This window comes from Myotis myotis, unplaced genomic scaffold, assembly GCF_014108235.1.
Source record: "Myotis myotis isolate mMyoMyo1 unplaced genomic scaffold, mMyoMyo1.p scaffold_m19_p_11, whole genome shotgun sequence".
NCBI lineage: Eukaryota > Metazoa > Chordata > Mammalia > Chiroptera > Vespertilionidae > Myotis > Myotis myotis.
In genome coordinates, this window is record NW_023416315.1 from 53,465,391 (window position 1) to 53,487,087 (window position 21,697).

At 50.2% G+C, this 21,697-nt stretch overlaps 1 protein-coding gene and 1 long non-coding RNA gene across 3 annotated transcripts; one reads left to right on the forward strand and one right to left on the reverse strand.

Annotated features, from left to right (window-relative positions):
* Positions 1–13: 13 nt before the first annotated feature.
* Positions 14–8,980, forward strand: LOC118666343. Its single transcript, XR_004970939.1, has 3 exons — positions 14–125; positions 4,026–4,120; positions 7,479–8,980. It is a non-coding gene; the product is annotated as an uncharacterized LOC118666343 (long non-coding RNA).
* On the reverse strand, positions 6,637–19,918 carry ADCK2 (aarF domain containing kinase 2). 2 transcript variants are annotated; one of them, XM_036328545.1, is made up of 9 exons: positions 18,893–19,918; positions 17,910–18,468; positions 16,460–16,606; positions 13,934–14,062; positions 12,850–12,945; positions 9,862–10,113; positions 8,977–9,105; positions 8,114–8,167; positions 6,637–7,078 (listed from the first exon to the last, which is right to left on the reverse strand). In XM_036328545.1, the coding sequence occupies exons 1-9, from the start codon at positions 18,934–18,936 to the stop codon at positions 6,938–6,940; spliced, it is 1,551 nt and encodes a 516-aa protein (XP_036184438.1). In that variant the 5' UTR covers positions 18,937–19,918; the 3' UTR covers positions 6,637–6,937. The 2 variants fall into 2 exon arrangements, with proteins under 2 accessions (XP_036184438.1, XP_036184437.1); XM_036328544.1 differs by having other exon boundaries at positions 17,910–19,918.
* Between the last annotated feature and the right edge of the window lie 1,779 nt (positions 19,919–21,697).

A 21,697-nucleotide genomic window follows, 5' to 3' on the forward strand; every position in this document is an offset into this window, starting at 1 on the left:
CCCATCTCCTTCCGGATGATGTCAGCGGGAGGGAAGCCAAGGTTTTGGTCTCAAGTTAGCATCTCGGTCTCTTCGCTGTGGCGTGCTGCGCGCCTGGAGGGACTCGGCGTGCTGTGGTCCAGAGGGTGAGGAGGCGAGTGAGGGCGACCCTAGGCGTTGCTAAGTGACGGCTGGGACGTGGCTGGGCGGAGCCGCGCGCTTCCTCGGGGACTGGCATGCGAGGCCGCGCGGAGGGAGGTGAGGGCGCCCAGGAGCCCGGCCTGGGCACCCGGCTTTGGGAGCACGTTGTTTCGCGCGCGCTGGCAAACTAACACCGAGTCGGAACTCGCGCCTCCCCACCGGTGCTGATCTACATGGCATTTTCCCAACCTGGACCTGCTCCTCGGCGCTCCTCCTGAATTAGCTGCCTTCCTTTCAGTTGTCAAATCCTTTGTGAACCAGTGGTCCTTCCCAAAGCTAGTGTTTTTTACTCTCTCCTGCAAGAGGCTCACAGCAACATGTTTAAGTCTTCCTTGTTTTATTGTTGTTCTGCAAACTTGAACTTTACCACCCGGCAGACAGTGGTTCCCAAATATCAGGACATGGACGGACTGGTGGCATCAGTCACCCGAGGAGCGCACGTGCTCTGGTTAAGTCTGGAGTAGTGCCAAGGAGTCCGCACCTTAGCAGCCTACAGTTATGCTCCTACTTCCGTGACCCTGAGGCAGTCCTGGATTCTTGTCTTTTGTCTCTGCATATTGCCTTTTACAAAATCCTAGTGTCGCTCAACGCCCCTCCCCAAATTCTTACGGTCTCCATTTATAGACTTCAGTTTTCCTAAGCACCTCCAGGTTTGATTAAATTAAAAAACTTAGTCTGCCAGCCTAACCTTGGCAATTTCAATTTTGAAATGGGACCCTTGCTGAACACCAAAGATCTCACATTTATAGTCACAAGCATGAAAAATGGGATACTTATGGAGAGAAATGTAGAGCTGAATTTAGAAAAGTGAGGGTAATTGAATATAACTGATGTCTCTCCTGTGCCAAGATAGGGGCCAACAAGAAACCTGTCCCTGGAGTGTGGCCCACATAAAGCTTAAGATTGCTGAGCTGCCCCAGGCCCTTGAGAACAGTCTTACTGATTTACCCTCTGGCCCTGTTCTCCTGCCCTCTTAGTATGTAAATTAGAGGAAAGAATCCACTATTCTCTGGATGAGGACTTTCCACTTGATATGCAACAGTCTGCCTTTGTCTGAACTACCATTGGCCACTTACCCTTTCTGGTGATAGCTACAAAACACTAACATAGAAATTTTGCTATCTTCCTAGAGAACTGGCTGCCCAAGCCATACAGCTCCCAGCAAAGAACAATGCTATGATTCCAAAGCCACAAAAACAGCACAGCTTTAACAAAAAAGAGCAGAGAACTTGGGAGTGAAGATCTGGAGTTCAGACCTCAGCTCTGCCAATTACTAGCTCTAGAAATTCGGACAACTCACTTTATTTTTCTGAACGTCAGTGCCCCTCATCTTAATTTGAGTCATTTAAGAATCCATAGATAGTGACTGGCCCACAGTATGTACTTAGGGAATTTTTATTCCTTTATTGTACCTTCTTTTCCTGGTAGCAAAAGCTTGATTCAGGTTCAGGGTAACAAAAATTCATTCACCTTCTCCATCGTTTTTTTGTTTGTTTGTTTTTGGTAAGAGTGTTTATTTTTTTTAATTTATTTTTAAAATATATTTTTATTTATTTCAGAGAGGAAGGGAGAGGAAGAGTTGGAAACATCAATGATGAGAGAGAATCATTTATCGGCTACCTCCTGCATGCCCCCCACTGGGGAATCGAGCCTGCAACCCAGGCATGTGCCCTCGACCAGGGCACCCTTCAGTTCATAAGCCAATACTCTATCCACTGAGCCAAACCGGTCAGGGCTCCCCATCTTTCTTGCTGAATTTTGAAACAAAAAGTTTTAACTTCAATGCTTGCTTGTATTTAAAGCAGTATTGATCTGTAGCCATTTGGAGCTTTAATATTTTACATCACAAATTATGATTTTTTTACTATAAAAACCATTTTATGGTTCCAATCAATAAACTGCTGACTGTAGCAATGACACATTTGTCTTGCAGACATGCTCTGAGAGCTACAAGGGCAAATATCTCTTTTTTTTTTTTTTTAATATATTTTATTGATTTTTTACAGAGAGGAAGGGAGAGAGACAGAGAGTCAGAAACATCGATGAGAGAGAAACATCAATCAGCCACCTCCTGCACATCCCCCACTGGGGATGTGCCTGCAACCCAGGCACATGCCCTTGACTGGAATCGAACCCGGGACCCTTCAGTCCACAGGCCGACGCTCTATCCACTGAGCCAAACCAGTTTCGGCAAGGGCAAATATCTCTTACTGCCTTTTGCAGATTACACAATGGCCCTCTTTTGGGTTCTAAGATGAGCACCCCATTTGAATGGATGCATTTTAGGTGAGAGAGCCCAGCTGGCATGGCTCAGTAGATGAGTATCAACCTATGAACCAGGGGGAGGTTCAATTCCCGGTCAGGACTTATACCTGGATTGTGGGCTCGATCATCTCTCTCCTTTCTCTCTGAAATCAGTGAAAAGATATTTTTAAAAATAAAAAATTGAGGGCGAGGGAAGGAATGCCAACCCCTGGCCCTGAGCTCTCACCTTCTAAATGCAAATCAAATTCCCAAATTTTGACAGACTGTAAGAACAGACTCTAAATGGCCCACATCTCTGAGGTCCTAGGGCCTGCAGGAGGGAGTCTATGGGGGAAAGAAGAAGATATATGTAATACTTTAAATAATAAAGAATTGTTGTTGTTTTTTATGGCCCACAATGAGCATCTAATCCCAAATCAAGAACCTATTCTATATCTGGAAAACAAAGCAAAGGGATGAGGAAAAATATCTGTTCGCAAAACTTCATGTTTATTTAATTTCCTACTCTTAAAGCCTTGCTTGATCTCACTTTCCTTGTGTGTCTTGGAAAGAAACATCTTTCCAGTGGTTTTGGTCACACTGAAACAAACCTGAAATACTTTAGAGGAGATGGAGCTATGATTTCTCTTCAGGGAAACAGCATGCTGCCACTTTATCAACTTATACCCAGTAAAGTAGCCTTTCTCCTTAAAAAGATGACTTTAGTGCATTAAAAATTCTTGTTTTAAAAATCAGCTAATTACGTATATTAAAGCACACCCATTAACCATTTAACCTCTTTAACACAGCCTGTGTTCATTTTGTAATGGCTCCTGAGTGTAGAGAGCCTGGGAAGGCACATGAGCATTTCTTTAATTACTGTCAACTCAATCCAGTGGCGTTGGCAGAGCCACATCCTGGAAACACACCTTTCCAGAGGCAGGAGTGTTGTCAGCTTGACCTTCAGCCCAGGGGCCAGGGGGTGGGTTTCGTTATCTAAATCCAGCCAAGCACTAGGAATGAGTACTACTCAGGCCTACCCAAGAATGCACATAATCTCCTTTGTCTTGACCTTTAGTAAAACTGGTTTTTGCTGTATAAAGTAAACATGCTGTATTGGCTCTGGGTCCCTGTCTCTCCATCAGAGGACATGGTCACACCCGGCCCCAGCTTTTTCCTTCCATCTCTGTATCTGTCTCTTTCTTTCATTTTCTCAATCCCTCAATCCCCAGCAGCCCCTACTCAGGAACCAGACCATTCTCTAGCCTCGCTGGCTGCAGAAAAGAGAAATACTTACACCTAAGAAACTGAGGCCATAATCCAACAGCCCACAAGGAAATGAGTCATGCCAACAATCACACAATTGAGCATGGTATCAGACCCACCATAGTAGAGCCTCAAAATGTCTGTACAGCCCTGGCCAGTTGCTCAGTGGTTAGAGCATCGGCCTGCTGACCAAAGGGTAGCAGGTGAGATTCCTGGTCAAGGTTTCCCAGCCCTGGTAGGGGTGGGTGCATGGGGGAGGCAGCCAATCCATGTGCTTCTCTCACGTCAATGTTTTTCTCTCTCTCTTCCCCCCTCTTTCCTCCCACTCTCTCTAGAAATCATATCCACAGGTGAGGATTAAAAAACATGTTTGGGCAAGACCCTGAGCAGAAGATGCACTAAGCTGTACCCAGATTTTGGACACTGTGAGGTAATAAATGTTCTGCCTGGCCAGTGTGGCTCAGTGGTTGAGCGCTGACCCATGAACCAGGAGGTCACAGTTCAATTCCCAGTCAAGGCACATGCCTGTGTTGTGGGCTTGATCCCCAGTAGGGGGCATGCAGAAGCAGCAAATCGATGATGTTTCTCTCTCATCAATGGATCTTTCTCTCTCTCCCTCTCACTTCCTCCCTAAAAATTAATAAAAAATATCTATACTAATAAAAGAGTAATATGCTAATTAGACCGGATAGACTAGATGTCTTCTGGACATCCTTCTGGACAAAGCCACAGTGACGGGGGCCAAGGCAGAGGCAGTTAGGGGCAATCAGGCTGGTAGAGGAGAGCAGTTAGGGGCAATCAGGCTGGCAGGCAGAGGGGGTTAGGGGCGATCTGGCTGGCAGGGGAGAGCAGTTAGGGGCGATCAGGCTGGCAGGCAGAGGGGTTTAGGGGCAATCAAGCTGGCAGGGGAGAGCAGTTAGAGGCATCAGGCTGGCAGAGGTAGGGTGATCAAGCAGGCAAAAAGGTTAGGGGTGATCAGGCAGGCAGAGTGGTTAGGGGCGATCAGGCAGGCAGGCAGGGGAGGGGTTAGGAGCCAGCGGTCCTGGATTGTGAGAGGGATGTCTCCGATTGGAGAGGGTGCAGGCCAGGCTGAGGGACCCCCACCCCCCTGTGCACTAATTTTGTGCATCAGGCCTCTAGCATATATATCCTATATAATAAAAGCCTAATATGCTAAGTGTCTTTAACTGTTCAACCAGTTGCTATGATGCGCACTGACCACCAGGGGGCACACACTCCGACCAGTAGGTTAGCTTGCTGCTGGGGTCCGGCGGATCAGGAGTGGGCAAGACAGGCCAGACATGCCCTGGAGCCCTCCCAAGTTCCCTCCCTGGCCCTGATCGTGCACCGGTGGGGTCCCTTGGCCTGGCCTGTGGGGATCAGGCTGAACCAGCTCTCTGATATCCCCCGAGGGGTCCTGGATTGCGAGAAGGTGCAGGCCAGGCCAAGGGGCCCCACGGGTGCATGAATCCGTGCACCAGGCACACACACACACACACACACACACACCAACACCAACACTAGAGGCCCCCACCCGTGGATGCCATGGCTGCAGCCGGGGGCCTCTGCCGCCTCTGCTTCTGCCACGGCTTTGTCTGGAAGGAAGGACGTCCAGTCTAATTAGCATATTATGCTTTTATTATTATAGATGCTTTAAAAAATGTTGTTCCAGCCAGTAAGTTTTGGGGTAGTTTGTATGCAGTGAGAGATAAATAATATATACCACAGATGGCTTGATTAAATCCATTGGCTATAAGGAAAGGCTCGGTTGTGCTGGTGTAGGCTCAGGGTAGCACGTGCTCTGTGTGTGCCCCCTCTCTTGTCCCACAGTGTACGTCTATGTGTATGTGGCACAGGGGCTGTGTGTCTGACTGGTGTGCCTATGAGGAGGAAGCTGAACAGTGCCACTTCCCTTTCCCAGCTCCTGGAGCCACCACAGTACCTCTCTTCCTGGTTAGATACCCTCCCCTCAAGATTGGGAAGTAAATATAACATCTCCACCCCTCTGGGAAAACTTCACCAAAGGAATCTGCCCAACTAAACGTTAGTTGCTCCCTCAAAGACAGAAACGAAGAACTTTATCCTTGAGAAGGAGAGTGGAAGAATCTAGTCCTGTGGCCAGAGCAGGACTTCAGAGAACAGGAGGCTTGACTTTTTACTCACTGTCTAAAGCAGTGGTCTCCAAAATGAGCAAGAGAATCCACTGGGATGAGAGAGAAAATACTATTTTATTTAGAAAATTAAGAAATTTAAGCTTTACCAATATCCACTCTACAGTCTGACCCTAGGATCTTCTTAGTCCATGTGGACCAGCCACATGTCAGGTCAACTTTGAAGGAGCAGTCTGTGGGTGGGCCCAGCACAGAGGGGCAGGCAGTACCCACCACCCCTTAATCCACTACTAGAGTGTCACGGGTGCTCTTGCAGGTTCAAGCCCTGGTTAAGAGGCTGTGCTGATTATATTATCTACATACTAATATTAACCTAAATTACCCCTAGACAAATGCACAAGGGCCTGAACATTGCTCAGAGGAAGCACAGTCAGAATACTAATATGCAAGCACAGGAGAAGAGGGCAGAGCTGATCTGCTCCTGTCCCTACGGTATCAGCCACGTTAATTGTTGCTTTTCCTTTTTCCCCTTGTAATAAAATTTAGCAAGGAGTTAGCAAAAACATTTAAAAGTATAAAGAAGGTCATTTGAAATACAGTGAAATTTGCCCTAAGTGTACATTGCACCTCCAGATTTGCTAGTGGTGGTATCACCTGCATAAAATATATAAATAAATTATATATGTATGTGTACAAAAATATATTCAACTTTTTACCAATAAGGGTACATTAAAATACTAGAAGCCATGGGTCTACAAGATACTGTGACATTTTCTAACTTAATTATCAGAGGCCAGGAGGACCCACCTGATGAGGGTTAAGAAGAGAGAAAAAGAAGAAAACAAAATAATTCGAATTTATTTGTCCTCCTCCACAGAACCTTTTCCCTGAAATAGTCTCCCACCAGGCCCAGCTCCTACAACTGAATAGATAGGAACCTTCCCTCCTTTTACTTCCCCAAGTAACACAAAGCTATTTAAACAGATGCCTAAAGCCAAATCAGAGAGAAAAGCAATGCATGCCCTTCACACATCACAATTTGTAAGTGTTCTCGCTGCCCCAGGAGAGGCTGTTGGGAGGAGTCTTCAGTTCCGAGAGGAAGGCCCACTGCACGCCTACAGCATGCCCACTGCCAGTCAGGGGGAAGACACTGGCCCTTTCAGCAGGAAGGGCTTGGCTGCCTCCAGGATGTCCAGTTTGGGGTCCAATGAGCGACCAAGCCCCTCGAGCACCATGATGGCAAACACAATGGAGGCGAAGTTGCTCTCAAGCTTTACCTGAAAGAGAAAATAAGTGGTTCTTCCCAAAGTCCATTAATATATAGAGTCTGGATAACCATGTAGCTGTGTGCTCTCAGCCTCCGGTACCTGCCCATGTGATTTTACTGTCTACCTGACCCTCTTTTCCCTACCCCATCATTTTACCCACCATCTCATCTACTCACCCAACCTCCCGTCCACTAGTATTACTAAGGAAAAATCTGGGGGATGTGGTATGTTCTTTTCTAGGGGTGTGTGTGTGTGTGTGTGTGTGTGTGTGTGTGTGTGCATGACTTAAAAATAATAAAATTAGTATCTCAGCGATATACCAGAAACTGTAAATCTAAATAAGGATCATTCTTCTGACCAGCCACCTTTCTGACTCTTAATTCTATGTTATGATCCTTGCCAAATGCAGTATTTCACTATCGGATTGCAGAACCTCAAGAGAAGCAATGGGAAAGGCCATCTTCAGACAAGAATCTTCCCTGCCCTCAACTCCTTAGACCCTTGGCTGACAGTTTTACTTTGAAGAATAACCCAAGACCACACTCCATTTCAAGGAGACGAAGGCCAAGGTGGAGAACTGTGAGGCCGTGTCCCTCCAAGGAACAGGGGCAGGAGGCACCTCCTCTTGGGCCGGTCCAGCCTCAGGGTGTTACACTGCTCAGGAAAGCTGTATAAGTATGACTTAGATGAGTACCACACATCATTCATGTGCACTGAGGAGGGGAAGGGCGTGACAGCTTTCATTAGATGGTGTTTACATCTGTGAATCCATTTTTCTGCAGCTCAGTATCACAGATACTTGGACAGCTAAGCCTTACTGAGACAGACCAACATTGTGACAAAGGGGGAACCTGCTGTACCTAGTTAGTACACAGAAGCAGCACTCTTCATGCTAATGAAGTGGTACCAAAAATGTTTTTAAAAAACGAGATCTCATATAAGAGGATTACTTCTCACGACCCTGGGGCCACCCATCAGCTTCCCCAGAGACCTCCCCTCCAGCCTGGCTGGAGCAGAGAGGCTCAGCTCTGCCAGGGGCCTCACCTTGTGAGTCATCAGTAACTTAAAGACATTCGAGAGAAGGCTGGAAACTTGGAGCTGGAAAAGATAATAAAATTGACTGCAGAGAGTGCCAACCCACCCTCCCACACCTCCCCAACTACTTCTCTCCCAGGCCCCTGTCCCGTCCTCCCCCAACACCTCGTCCCTCCCATCACACACAAACACATACCAGTGAGTACAAAGAGACTCTAATTCCAGAAGGACTGCACATGCACGAGCCCAGCTCCCATCTCGAGTATGAGGAGCCTGAGTTCAAAGGCTCCTTCCAGGAAGAGGCCTGGAGGCCCGGCTCACCCAGTGTGTGTCCACCAGCACACACACACCACATCTGAATAAGGAGATCAGCAGTGCCTGGGTGCCAGCTGCTGCTTGTTCTGAGCTCTGACTCAATCCTGCTAATGTAGCCATGAACTTGAGGAAACGCTCAGTTTTGCTAGAACTGAGTGTAAAATACAAATTGAACTCAAGTCTAAATAAAGGTGGTGAACATTAGGTATGTCTTTTGGCCACTCAGAGAGCGTCATCCCTCCCTCAAGCTCAGCTGAGCTTGAGATACAGAAGAAGCGGCATAACAGCTACACCCCAGACAAGCCGGGGTGCAACACTATGTATGTCACGCCCCAGAAGGCACCCTAGGAACCTGGTCAAGGAACCACTCTTGAAAGTCAGAGATTCCAGTGGGCCTCCTCACATCTGGGAGATGTGGGCAGGTGTTCTTTATCTGTCTTAGAACTCAAACCCCCTCTAGACTTCTCCCCATTAAAAGATCTCCCTTCACTTTGGGGTTTGTTCTCGCCAAGGGCAAGGGCAGTACTCAGGCCCCTGCCCCTCTGTGGCCTGCTCACCTTTTCCAGGGTGATAGTGTTCTTCCTGGCCTGCGTTACTAGCGCGGCCATCTCAGCCTTGAATCGCTCCACGTCCTTGCACTCACTGGCCCGAGCGTGATGCAGGATGAGCTCAGCCACTCTTCGGCCCTGGAAGATACAAAAAAAAGAAACTTGGTAGAGCTGGGAGGGCACAAAATTAGATGATCTGCCCACACTCCTTCATATCCTAGTTGTTTCCACCTAGTTCTTCTATCTTGCCCTTGGCCACTGCTGACCAACCAGCCTAGCCTCGGAGCCAGAGCCACCAGGACCTGTCACCAGGCTGGACCAGCCACACTGTCGGCACGGGCTCCCTTCCGGCCCCAGCAGAATCCCCTCCTCACCGCCTCTGTGCTGCAGCCTTCTCACTCCTCCTCTGCCCAGGACACCTTCTGACCAAAGCCTCCATGGTCTCCCCAAATACCCACTGCTAATGCCTTTCACCTCCCTCCTCAGGCTGTGACCTTCTTTGTCCACCCAAGCCTGGCAGGGGAACATGCCCCACCCTACCTGCCACTGTGGCCCAGGCTCAAGCCTCTGCCCCCTCAGAAGCCTCCTAAGCAGGAGCTGGCCTTCCTAGTGCCCACTGCACACTTGCTGAAGAAGGAAGAGAAACTACCACACAAACTGCACGACTACACGACAGCATTTGGGAAGGAGGCATTTCTTCCCATCCCAAGTCATGAGCTGCTTGGAACTGGCCTCAGTCATGGGCACCAGCACCTTCTGACTAAAGACCAGAGATGCTTCTGTTAGGAGCACCCGTGGCAAATGGCATTTACAAGAACAAAGGCTGAAGAGCCCTAAAGTTCTCAAGAGCTTCAAGGATTTGTGCCCAACTCTCAAGAGCCCAGTGGGTCTCACCTGCCCCATTGCTACGGCCATGAAGACTGCGTGGAAGTTCCTCAGATCAGCAGCCCGCAGCTCAGCCACAATACCAGCATCCAGGAGCACCAGGCGCAGTGGGCACCGGGCAGGCGTCATGGACACCACCAGTGTGTCACAAACATCCGCCTGCTGCAGTCGTGCCTCTTGGCTCTTGGAAAGACCATCGGCACCCTGGACCAGGATGTTCCCAGGGTGAAGATCCGCATGGACAAAGTTGTCCACAAATATCTGGAAAGAGAGCAGCACTATTCAAGGCTAAATCAACCCTCACCACCCCATCACCACCAGGAAAAAGCTTCCAGGGTGATGGTGTGTTCCCAGTGATCCATGGCAGAGAAGTGTGCGTTTGATAAACTAATTCATTGTCTGATGACATCAGTTCAGAATTTGTATAGGGACAGGACAGGTTGATGTTTTCAAGAGAAAAGTTATTTTCAAAGTAAAGAGCATTAAAAAATATTATAGGAAACATGAAAGGTTGCAGGTCAATCCCTGGTGGGAATGGGTACTGGAGGCAACCAATCAATGTTTCTCTCATACATTGTTTCTCTCTCTCCCCCTCCCCGCTCCTTTCTCTCCATTCCCCATCTCTAAAATCAGTAAAAAAGCCCTAGCTGGTTTTGCTCAGTGGATAGAGCGATGGCCTGTGGATTGAATGGTCCTGGGTTCCATTCCAGTCAAGGGCACATGCCCGGGTTGCAGGCTTGATCCCCACTAGGGTGCATGCAGGAGGCAGCCAATCAATGATTCTCTCTCATCATTGATGTTTCTATCTCTCTCTCCCTCTCCCTTCCTCTCTGAAATCAATAAAAAAATATTTTACAAAAATAATAAATAAAATCAGTAAAAAAATAAATTTATTTTTTAAAAAATAATAAAAAAAATAATCTACTTATTGTTTAAAGATTTTCCCCAAACCTCTCTGCTCTTAAAATTCATGGAACTTCCGCCTAGCCGGTTTGGCTCAGTTGATAGAGCATTGGCCTACGGGCCAAAGGGTCGATGGTTTGATTCTAGTCAAGGTCAAAGGCAGGTACTAGTAACTTGGTTGCAGGCTCCTCCCCGGCCGAGCCCTGGGTCGGCTCCTGCAGGAAACAACCAATTAATGTGTTTCTCTCACATCGATGTTTCTCTCTGTCTTTCCCTCTCTCTTCCACTCTCCCTAAAAAACAATGGAAAAATATCCTCGGGTGAGGATTAACAAACAAACAAAAATTTTTCATGGAACTTCTCTTCTTTCAAATATTTCATAACTCAGGCTTCCCCTCCATTACCTCCATTTGCCCACACAGTGACATGTAATAGCAATACTAACCACCACCTACTGGCAGAGAATCAAGTAGACAAGGAGAAATGGCTTTGAAACTACTAAGCAGGAAAGAAAGCCCCAGGAACTATGATAGACAGAAGTCAGGTGTGACTTTGGGGAACAAAAATCTGCCTCCCATGAAAGAGAGAAACCACTCAGTGGTCAGAGAAACCACTAGCAATCCTAGAGAGGAAAAAGGAGAGCCCAGGGCAGAGGCACAGAGCAGTTGCTTCAGAGGGGCTCTCAGCGGACTCCTCCTGGCCCAACAGAGCACCTCCTCCTGGATGCAGGCCATAGTGACCCTCCTTAGTCCAGACCCTGGCTTTACTTGACATAGGGAGGCTGCTACCTGGTGAAAATCCTGGGACCCTGACCCAAGCCTGGCACCTTGCTGTCAGCTCATCCCCTCAGGGCCTATGCCCCTATCCTTGACCCCAGGAGCTGGAAGCCCCCATAATCTTCCACTCCAAGGCACTGCTTACTGCTGCTTCTACCCTGGCTACTCTCTACTGCACCCTCCCCTCAACCCACAATGCCTCTTGGAACTTCTGTCAACTGAGCTTCCATTGCACTAAGTGGAAACCTGGCTCTCCCACAACAACCTCTCTTCTCCAGGAGCCCCTTGGGTGGGGGCTGCTGACCTGGAGCTGAAGGTGAAGTCAGGGCTCCCAGCCCTGAGCCCTCTCTGCAGGAGCGCTTAAGCTTCCACCATGCTGTCAGCTTGCACCCACTACCATCCTGCTCGCCTCGGCCCCTTCATCTCAGTCCTATCAGTTCTTTCCTCCCACTCTCGGACCACATACCTGGTTCCTTCTTATCCCAACTCTGTACCCTCTAGACCTGGGCACTCGTCCTGCCTATCTAGCCTAGACCCTGCCATCCATCCCTCAAACACTCTGTGCCAACCACCAGGAAGACCTCAGACCCTCAACAAGTATCTGTATCTTCTTTCTTTGCTCCTGCATGTGAGCTGCCAGCAATGCTGGGTTGCCACAATTACTACTAATGATGCTGATAGCTAACATTGCTTAGGGTTCACTATGTCCCTTTCTGAGTGCCAACTCATTTAATCATTGTCAGGCCGTCCCCTCATAGGTGACAGCTAGGCTTCCCTCACATGCCAGCTGATCTGAAGCCACTTCCTGAATAAATCCCTGGGCTAGGTCAGGCCCCTCCTAAATGCCCCCTTGGTGCCTGTACCTACCCTGTATATAATTTACTTATTCATGGACAGTCTTTCCACTAAACGGTAATTCTGTGAACATTGTAATCCTGTCTCTTGCTCACTGCTATAAAGCCAGCACTGTCTAACACATAGCAAATGCTCAATACATACTTGCTGAATGAATGAAGGAAGTAGATGTATTATACGATGTTGTCTTAGGCTGTTTGTAGGCAACCTGGTCTTGGGCCTGTGTCTTGTTCCCCACCCTTCCCATAGCACCTTGCTCGGCAACAGAGCGCAAGCCACTGAGAAAGTGCTTAACAAAGCTATAGAATGAATGGCTATCTTGGTAGGCTGAGCTGTTTTTAAAACAGACTCTACACTGGGCTTGCCCTCCACCCAGTGTAGCTGAGCAGTGTCCCCACAATTTCCCACATGCAATTGGGCCACATGCTGGGCCTGAGCACCCTCTCCAAGCCCATGAGCTCACCATCTTCAGGAGCATGTCGATCCCCAGCCGAGCAATCTTCCTCTTCAAGTCCACGGGAATCCCTGCCTGCTGGTAACTGGACACGGGCACGCTCTCCTTTAAGAAGATCAGGGAGGGAACAACTTTACCCTGGACAGCTCTGCTCCTCATCCCCACGGCACACATGCTGTTGCCTTCCCGTCGATTAGGAAGTGACCCAAAGAGTTTTTCCTTTCTTAGACCCGCTATGAGTGTGTCCCCCACAAGCTGATTTTAACCTATTTACATTTCCCTTCCATAATACTTCTCAAAGGAAAACAAGTCCCATAGATTTATTAGAGAGGAAACCCATTGACTTTGCCACCCACAGGTAAGGATGTCGCAATGTGGTGGGAAGAGACAGGAACAGGCCCCAGAGAGCTAGTTTCTGGTCAAGAACCAGCTAATAGAGACATGAATGAATTCTGTGACCTTGAGCAAGAAAACAGGGGCAAAGGGAGAAAAGAGAAGAAAGGGGAGCTAATAAATAATCATTTCATATAGCTTAGTTATTTGTCAGAGCAGCCCACTAAGATAGATTTTGTTATCCCTAATTAATAAATAAAAGAACTAAAGCCCAGAGAGGTTAAGTAACTTGCTCAAGGCTACACAGATAGTAACTTTGGGAGGTAGCATTACTTTCCTGCATCTCATATTACCATCTTTACAAAGGAGGCTGGAGCAGGAGACAGCAAAGGCCAGTGACATGACACAAACACTTGTTGAGCACTTTCTCTGTGCAAACTCTAGCTGAGGGCATTTTGCATGTGTGTCACTGACTCCTGGGAGAACCCCATGAGGCAAGAAGAGTGGCCTGCTGTCATAACATGAAGAAACTGAAGTCGTTCAATAAATAAAGTGGCAGAGCAGATTTTCAAATCCAGAAGGTCTGAGGCCACACCCAGGTTCTCAGCCAGCTCACTATCCTACTGCCCACCTACTGTCCTCGCACATGTAATCACCTGCTCTCTCACGGCTTTTGTCTTTGCAGACTAAAACCACCAAGTGGAGCAGAGACAGCCCAGCTGTGAGTGAAAGGCCCAGCCAGGTAAGTTCTGATTCTTACTTCATATGTTTCCACCAAAACATCCCTGGTGACAAAGGGATGCAGAGGGGTGGGGAATCTGACAGACTTCACGTTCAGGAAGTTGCACTGGAAGTGCTCGAGATTCCGAGCTTCGTAGCGCAGGTCGATCTACAGGGAAGTGAAGAGAAAAGATGAAGGGGTAGTAGGGGCACCGGGATAGCAACATCTGAACTGCCAAAGAGCTAGCAAGTCACAGAGTCACCTGCTTCTCCTGCACAGACAGCTCCCCAGGAGACATGAGAGGAGGCATCCTGTGACTAAAGGCCTCCCCGCAAACCCCTAACCTCCTCCTGAACTCCTCTAAGCTACAGACAGCAGACACCATTGCATTACCTGGGCTTCCCTGCTTCTCCGCTCTTCCTGCTCTGCCCACCCACTTCACACCAGCCAATGGACCCCTCCCCACCTCCCGGGGGTTCAGCTTTGTGGCCTCTCCACACCACTGCCGCCCAGGCCAACACTAGCCCCCGCCGCCAACCCCCGGGCAACACTCTAACCACTGAGCACACTGGTCAGGACCCCAGCTCTTTCCCTTGATTAAGACTCACTTCCACCCACTGCACTGACACTGCTCTCCCCAACTCACCAAGCGTTTTACTTGCCAGAGTCAAAGGCCCAGTCCCACTTTTATCCTAATTAACTCTAAGACCTCATTCTTCCTGAACCAGTTTTCACTATCCCAGCTTCCACCCCTGCCTCTCAACTGCCCTATCTGGGTCTGGGCTTCTGGCCATTCCTCCTCAGGGGCCCCAGAGATGCTGGTATCTCTCAGCTCCTGACCTTCACCAGCTTCTGCTCTTCCTCTCCATCCCCTCCCATCCTCAGCTAGTACCTCTTGATGACAGAACTTTGACCTCCATCCAGTCCCCCTCTACTAGTCTCTGGACTTATATTCAAGTCCATCTGGACAGTGCCCTGTGGAAGGCCACAGGGACCCTTGAACTCAGTGTCTACACAGAATTTACTTGCATACACACCCACATGTACCCAGTCACCTGAGAGTCACTGCAGATTACTCCTTCTCTTACCCTCCACACCCATCAGTGCTCAGTGCCATCGACTCCACAGCCCTACCCACTCTCAGATCTATTCTCCCTTTCTACCCCACTGCCACCCCCTTGGTGACTCACAAGAAGTCACCTGAACCCCAACAGAGGCATCTGAGTTGGGCTTCCTGACCCCTCATCTTCCCTCCCCTCATCTTTCCTCTCCATCTGCTGGTGTCCCCTACTACGTGCAGAATGAAGTCTAAATTCTTTAGGATGACATCCAAGGGGGGGTCATGGGTGGCCCCTACTTCTCTCTTCAGGTCCATCTCTTGTGCCTCCTCCTTCCTCTACTTCCCAAAACTCTAGCTTCACCCAATCTGTTTGGTGCTGAACACCCCAGCCTGCTGATTTACCCCCATCTTTTGCCTTCCTTATTCCCTCTGATCGGAATGTTTTCCCTCCCATTTGGTCCAACTGTAAATACCACTCACCTTTCAAGACCAAACTTGAGCCAAGGGAGCCTTGACCCTCAAGATGGAATGACCACTTCCTCTCTTGAGCCCCAACTGAACCCAACTGAACCTGTGGAGACTCCTACTGTAACTCTGATCAAACTCTATTTGCAAGTATTTATAGGTCAGCCCCCTCTGCCTACAATATATTCCTATGGATAGGAAAAGCTCACTTATTTTCTTAGTTCATCAGCTTCTTGTTATATCCAAGGACCTAAATGAAGGCTTGGCACATTGCTTCTGAAAGTCTGCCCATTTCTGCACTACCAATAGGGAGCCAGGGCAGATGCCTACTTGGAACCTTGATGGCCCCCAAAGTGTATTTACCAAGTCTGGCTACTTAAACAGGTATCCCAAAGTCCTGAACAGGGAGGAGGTCCTTGTCTACTCAAAAGCCCTGGAAACAAAGCAAAACAAGGCACTGTGACTTAACCTAATTCTTCTTATCACCCTAGAGTTCAGCCATTGATTGTGGCACTTAGAGATAATGTTGTATAGTCCACCAGGGTGATTTCACTTTCCTCCCAGGCACTAAGGAAGACTGTGTTTCCTAAGCAACCTTGCAGGGCCTGTGTGATTAAAGCTGACCTTTAGACTAGGAAGAAATGATGTTCATCACTTCCAGGCCTGGCCACAAAATCTCTCACGTGGTCCTCCACGGTTTTTTCCCAATTCCACACTGACCCTACATGACACATGTTGTAGATGGCAGTGCCAAACTTGGCAGGAAACTGGGTCCCTGAATAACTGTGGTGTAGAGCTTCCTCCCTCTCTCCTTCAGTTCACCTGCATGGAACTTTGATATAAGCAATAACCTTGTTGCATTAAGCTACTGAGACTTGAGTGTTCTTTGTTATATCAACTAGTGTTACCTACCCTGACTAACATACCATACTAGATGTGACCTATTGGGAAATTACTCATTCATCCAGCATTTACTAAAGGGCTGCTAATGGCAAGAACTCTCTTAGATGCTATTTATAACCAAGGGAAGGGAAATTCACCTGTTGGACCATGAGCTTCTCAAATTCCTCCACTATCTCAGGCAAGCTAAGCCACTTGATTCCTGGCAAAAGTGCAACGACTTGGCTGCCCATCTTCATCAGCAGCAGGTCCATTCTCACCTGAGAGAGCAGGCCAGGGTGCAGTACCTGCCAGAAAGAGGAACAGTGAGACAGAGGAGGGATCAGGAAGGCATGTTCATTTAGCCAGGGCTGGGTCGTACCATCAAAGGAGAACCAGCTGGCTTCTCATCAGAGCAAAGAGGAAGTAGTCCCAACACCCAAGATGCTCTTGCCTCCCTAACTCCCGTGTGCCTTCCCTGAGGAGATGCTGAAGGCAGCTCCTCTGCACTGCACTTAGCTTTCCTGGGAAGAATAGGCGGGCGTTTTCTTCCTAAATATATTAAGTTTAGATCAGTGGCTCCCAAAGAGTGCAAAAAAGTCACCACAGGGTGCTTGGTGAAAATGTGGGAGAGTTTTTCCCAAGGAGGTAAAAGAGATCATCAGGGATACCTGCTACTCATGTCTGCCAGATACCCTGGGTAGTGCTGAATGGGAGTGGAAAAGTGTGGAGACAAAAAATAATGGAGCCCACGCAGGGAAGGCAGAAAATGAAGCGAGAAGAAAGGCGCTTCTGTAAAAATGAACACTGCCATCTTGGGCTCGTGTTCAACCTAGTCCAGTGATGGCGAACCATTTGAGCTCGGCGTGTCAGCATTTTGAAAAACCCTAACTTAACTCTGGTGCTGTGTCACATATAGAAATGTTTTGATATTTGCAACCATAGTAAAACAAAGACTTACATTTTTATATTTATGTTATATATTTAAATGCCATTTAACAAAGAAAAATCAACCAAAAAAATGAGTTCGCATGTCACCTCTGACACGCGTGTCATAGGTTCGCCATTACTGAGTCCTAGTCTGTCTTCAATTTATCCTGACCCCAGAGTAGATCAGCTAGAGCAGCAGTTCTCAACCTGTGGGTCGCGACCCTTTTGGCGGCCGAACGACCCTTTCACAGGGGTCGCCTAAGACCATCCTGCATATCAGATATTTACATTATGATTCTTAACAGTAGCAACATTACAGTTATGAAGTAGCAATGAAAATAATTTTATGGTTGGGTCACAACATGAGGAACTGTATTTAAAGGGCCAGAAGGTTGAGAACCACTGAGCTAGATGGTGGTTTCTCCACCCGCAGAGGCAGCGAACTCCAAACCCACTTCATTTTCCTTTTATGAGACTATCACACCACCACCTCTCCCTCAAGCCAAGAAACAAAACAGTTTGCATATCATACACACTCAGAGAATAGTCAAGCTAATAGAAGTCCATGCAAGGCAATGTGGGGTGATTGGCAAAAGGGGGGTTCCTTACCTAGGACAGCTCCCTGGGGTTAGTGAGATTTCAGAGATGGGAAGGACCCGCTGAAGACATCAGAGCACTTACTTTCACTGCCACCGGGATGAGGTGATGTGGTTCAGGTAGATGGGCAGGTGCCGAAGGCTGAGACACAACTGCGTCTGATCCAACCAGGTCAGCTTGAGGGAGAAGCAGCCTTTCTAGAAACGACTGGTCAGCAAGACTTCCTTGAGATCCCCACTCCTTCTCCAGGTGTCCACAGAGCTCTCCCAGCCCCCAACGGGCCCCGGCTTCTGAACAAGGTCGCAGCCTGGAGGCCTTGGCAAGTCTCTGGATGCTGTCATTCTCCAGGAAGACAGGATTGGCACATGCTTTGTACACTTGGGCCACGCAGCCTGAACCCACAGGTTCCTGCTTCTCAAAGCACAGGACCTTCCCCCAGTCCTCCCCAAAGGCCTGCTGCAGGATGTGCTCAGTGTGGATCCAAGGGTGTGGGGTCACCCGGACGTGCAGCTTGGAGAACTGGGCACAGAAAGCCTCTGAGAAAAGGTCTCGCCGGGTGCTGGCCCACTGGCCCAGTTTGATATACGTTGGGCCTGAGGTCTCGGTGGCTTTCAGAAGCAGGTGGAGCCAGAGGCTGGAGATGCTGGGAGCCAGGTAGGTGAGAGGGTAGAGTAGAAGGAGGGGGAAGAATTTCACCAAGAGAGCCCCAGCCCGGAGCCCAATCCGGAGGTACAGAAGGAGGCAGCCGAGCCCCCCCTCGTGGGGGACTCTTTCCAGGGGCCCATTTTCAGCCAGTTCACCCCAGCTGGCCCTTCGCTGACACAAGGGCTCAGGGGCCCCGTCACCAGTGTCCCCACAGACTGAGACAAGTTTGGGCAAAGTGCCAAGCAGAAGCCAACATAGTCTGGAATTTCGTCCAGAGGGTCTTAAAAGACTGAGTTCCTTTCTGAGCTCAAAACCCCTGAGGTGTGACAGGCAGACCCGGACAGAGAAGCGCCAGGGAGTCACCATCCTCTCCGGGAGTTCCACCGCAGAGGCTGCCTGCCCTCCACGTAAAGGGCACCTACCTACGTGCACCAGGCTGACAGGAGTCAGGACCACTGCTGAGCATTCCACTGAAATGTGGGGCAGCCGCCAGATCCCGCGAAGCTCATGTGCAGTCTAAACCCAGCCCTGCTCCTAATCCGGCCGGGGCTGGCCCGCACCACCCGAGGCCGCACAGCGCTCCGGGCCTTAGCCGCAGGGGGCGACGGCGCATCTGTCCCACCCGGCTCCACGCCCTGCTCCCTCCCTCCGAGCACCTGCCCTGGGCCCGAGGCCAGAGGCTGCTGGGGGCCTACGCTCGAGCTGGGCTGCGCCTACGGGGCTTTCAGAACTCGACCCGCTTTGAGAACCGGAGGAGCCAAGCCAGACACAAAGCCAGGCCCAGGGCGGGGCGCGACCCGCGCAAGGTGGCCGCGAAGGGGAAGACAGCCGGCGGCCGCAGAGTCACCCTGCGAGCCAGGGCCCGCACGAGATCGCCGGCGAGGCCGGGCAGCCGCCCAGAGCCGGAATGCGGAGGGGCTGGGTGGGGGTGGAGCCGGGTCGGGGTTGAAGGTGCAGCCGAGAGTCGGAGCTCAGAGGCCCGTAGGGGGTCGGGGCGCCAACGGCGGGATCGGAGCGCCGAGAGCGGAGCGGGGGTGCGTAAGACCGAGGATCCTGCGCCGAGAGCCGGGAGGTGGTGCGGAGGGCCGGGGATCGGGCGCCGAAAGCCGGGAGGGAGTGCGGGAGGCCGGGGATCGGGCGCCGAGAGCGGGGAGAAGGTGTGGAAGGCCGGGGATCGGGCGCCGAGAGCGGGGAGGGAGTGCGGGAGGCCGGGGATCGGGCGCCGAGAGCGGGGAGAAGGTGTGGAAGGCCGGGGATCGGGCGCCGAGAGCCGGGAGGGAGTGCGGGAGGCCGGGGATCGGGCGCCGAGAGCCGGGAGGTGGTGCGGAGGGCCGGGGATCGGGCGCCGAGAGCCGGGAGGGAGTGCGGGAGGCCGGGGATCGGGTGCGGAGGGCCGGGGATTCGGCGCCGAGAGCCGGGAGGGAGTGTTGGAGGCCGGGGATCGGGTGAGGAGGGCCGGCGACCGGGCGCAGAGGCCGCGCGGCCCGCGTTTTCCGGGAGCGCCCCGCCCGCCGGCGCTGGCACGGCCCCTTAAAGCGGACGCGGTACGGACACCGCTGAGGCACACCTTGCCGTCGGGTCCTGGGTCCCAGGTATAGCACCAAACGCAAACGCGCGCTCCACGCTCCCCCTTTCCACTGACATCTTTGTAGCTCTCCCTACAAGGCGTGGGAACCCTGAAGTAGTCCATGAATTGCAAGCCGGTTGTCAACACAGGTAGGGTTTTCAGAGGAGGGGAGGGGGGCCAGGCTGCATCAATTTGGGCAATGTGTTTGGACCTTGGGGAATGGCTTCCGAAAGGCCATGTTCAGTCATTCAACTAATACTATTGAGCCCCATAAGTATTTCTTAAGCTGAATCTAAGATTTACCAAGGCTCAGTAATATGTATTGAGGTAGATACCCTGCTGGGCTGGGGAGTGGAGACACATCCTGTCCTTACACACTGACGACTTATGAGGGTTACCACACAGGGGAACAAAGTGTGGCAAGAGCCCTGAAAGAATGGGGAGAGCCAATAGGATGTGGCTACTTTGGAGAGGAAGGGAGTTGGGAGGGTGTTCAGACACAAAGGAAGATGCCCTAAAGCCCCAAAATACTAAGGAGTTAGGGTGAGAGGGTTTGTGTGTGTTGGCAAGGGAGGGGGAGTTGTTTGTTTTAACCTTGAAGAACCAAAGGAAGGTCAGATGGTTCTAGAGAGCAAGGGGGAGAGAAACAGTTTAGAAATAAGCCAACACAGCCAGGCAGGCCAGAGGCCCTCCGCTCTGCGGGGTCGGGGGTGGGGGGGGGTGGGGGGCGGGGTATGAGGCCGCCTGCCCTGGATACCACAGCCACATACAATCCTTTATCTGCAAGCCTGCCCAGGTTCATCTGTGGGCTTCACACGTGGAAGGAGCCCAGGGGAGAGAAAAACCCTCGCACCCTAACTCCTTAGTATTTTGGGGCTTTAGGGCATCTTCCTTTGTGTCTGAACACCCTCCCAACTCCCTTCCTCTCCAAAGTAGCCACATCCTATTGGCTCTCCCCATTCTTTCAGGGCTCTTGCCACACTTTGTTCCCCTGTGTGGACACAGCCCATGCCCAAGTGTGGTTTCCCCTGCTGGAAGTGTGACTGCCACTCTGCAGCCCCAAGGGGTGCCCAAAAATGTAGGGACCTGGGCTGCTGATACAGACAGGAATGAGAAGTGGCTTTTGGCTACTCCTGTGTTGTTAATAATCCATCTGCCATTTCCACAAGATGCTGCAGACCTCTTTGCAGTTCACAAGACAGAAGTCATCCCTACCACCTCTGGTTTCAAGTATGACCAGCCTTTCATTAGCCTCTTCCCAACCGCCAACTGATTTATTTACCCACTCATTCCAAAGGTGTGTGGGATATGCTTGTATATCTCTGATTCACCAAAGGGCTTATTGACGACTGGATTTGAAACCAGAGGCCCTGGGTTCTAGCCTGCTAATTAGGAATTAATGATGTGACCCCGGGCAAGTCTCTGGGCCTCTGTTTCTCCTTACACTAATGGGGGAAGTGAGTCTGACTAAAGCTTTACAAATCCTCTAGATTTACATTTATGATTCTGGTAATTAACATATTCAACAACAGTTAAGAGCAAAATTTTGGAACTAAATAAACTTGGTTTTAGTCTCCCTCTGTGTGATCTGTACCTTACCTTACCTCTGGGGGACAAGTTACCTTACCTCTCGGAGCCTCTAACCACAAACTATGCTATG

What these genes read in the sequence shown, in the direction of transcription:
- ADCK2 (XM_036328544.1), bottom strand. Translation starts at nt 18,836, where the DNA reads ATGGTGACTCCCTGGCGCTTCTCTGTCCGGGTCTGCCTGTCACACCTC. An exon ending in TTTTGGTGGAAACATATGAA is followed by an intron (nt 12,946 to 13,933) that starts GTAAGAATCAGA and finishes ATCTTCTTAAAG; the next exon opens with GAGAGCGTGCCCGTGTCCAG. An exon ending in AGTTACTGATGACTCACAAG is followed by an intron (nt 7,079 to 8,113) that starts GTGAGGCCCCTG and finishes TTTCTCTTTCAG; the next exon opens with GTAAAGCTTGAGAGCAACTT.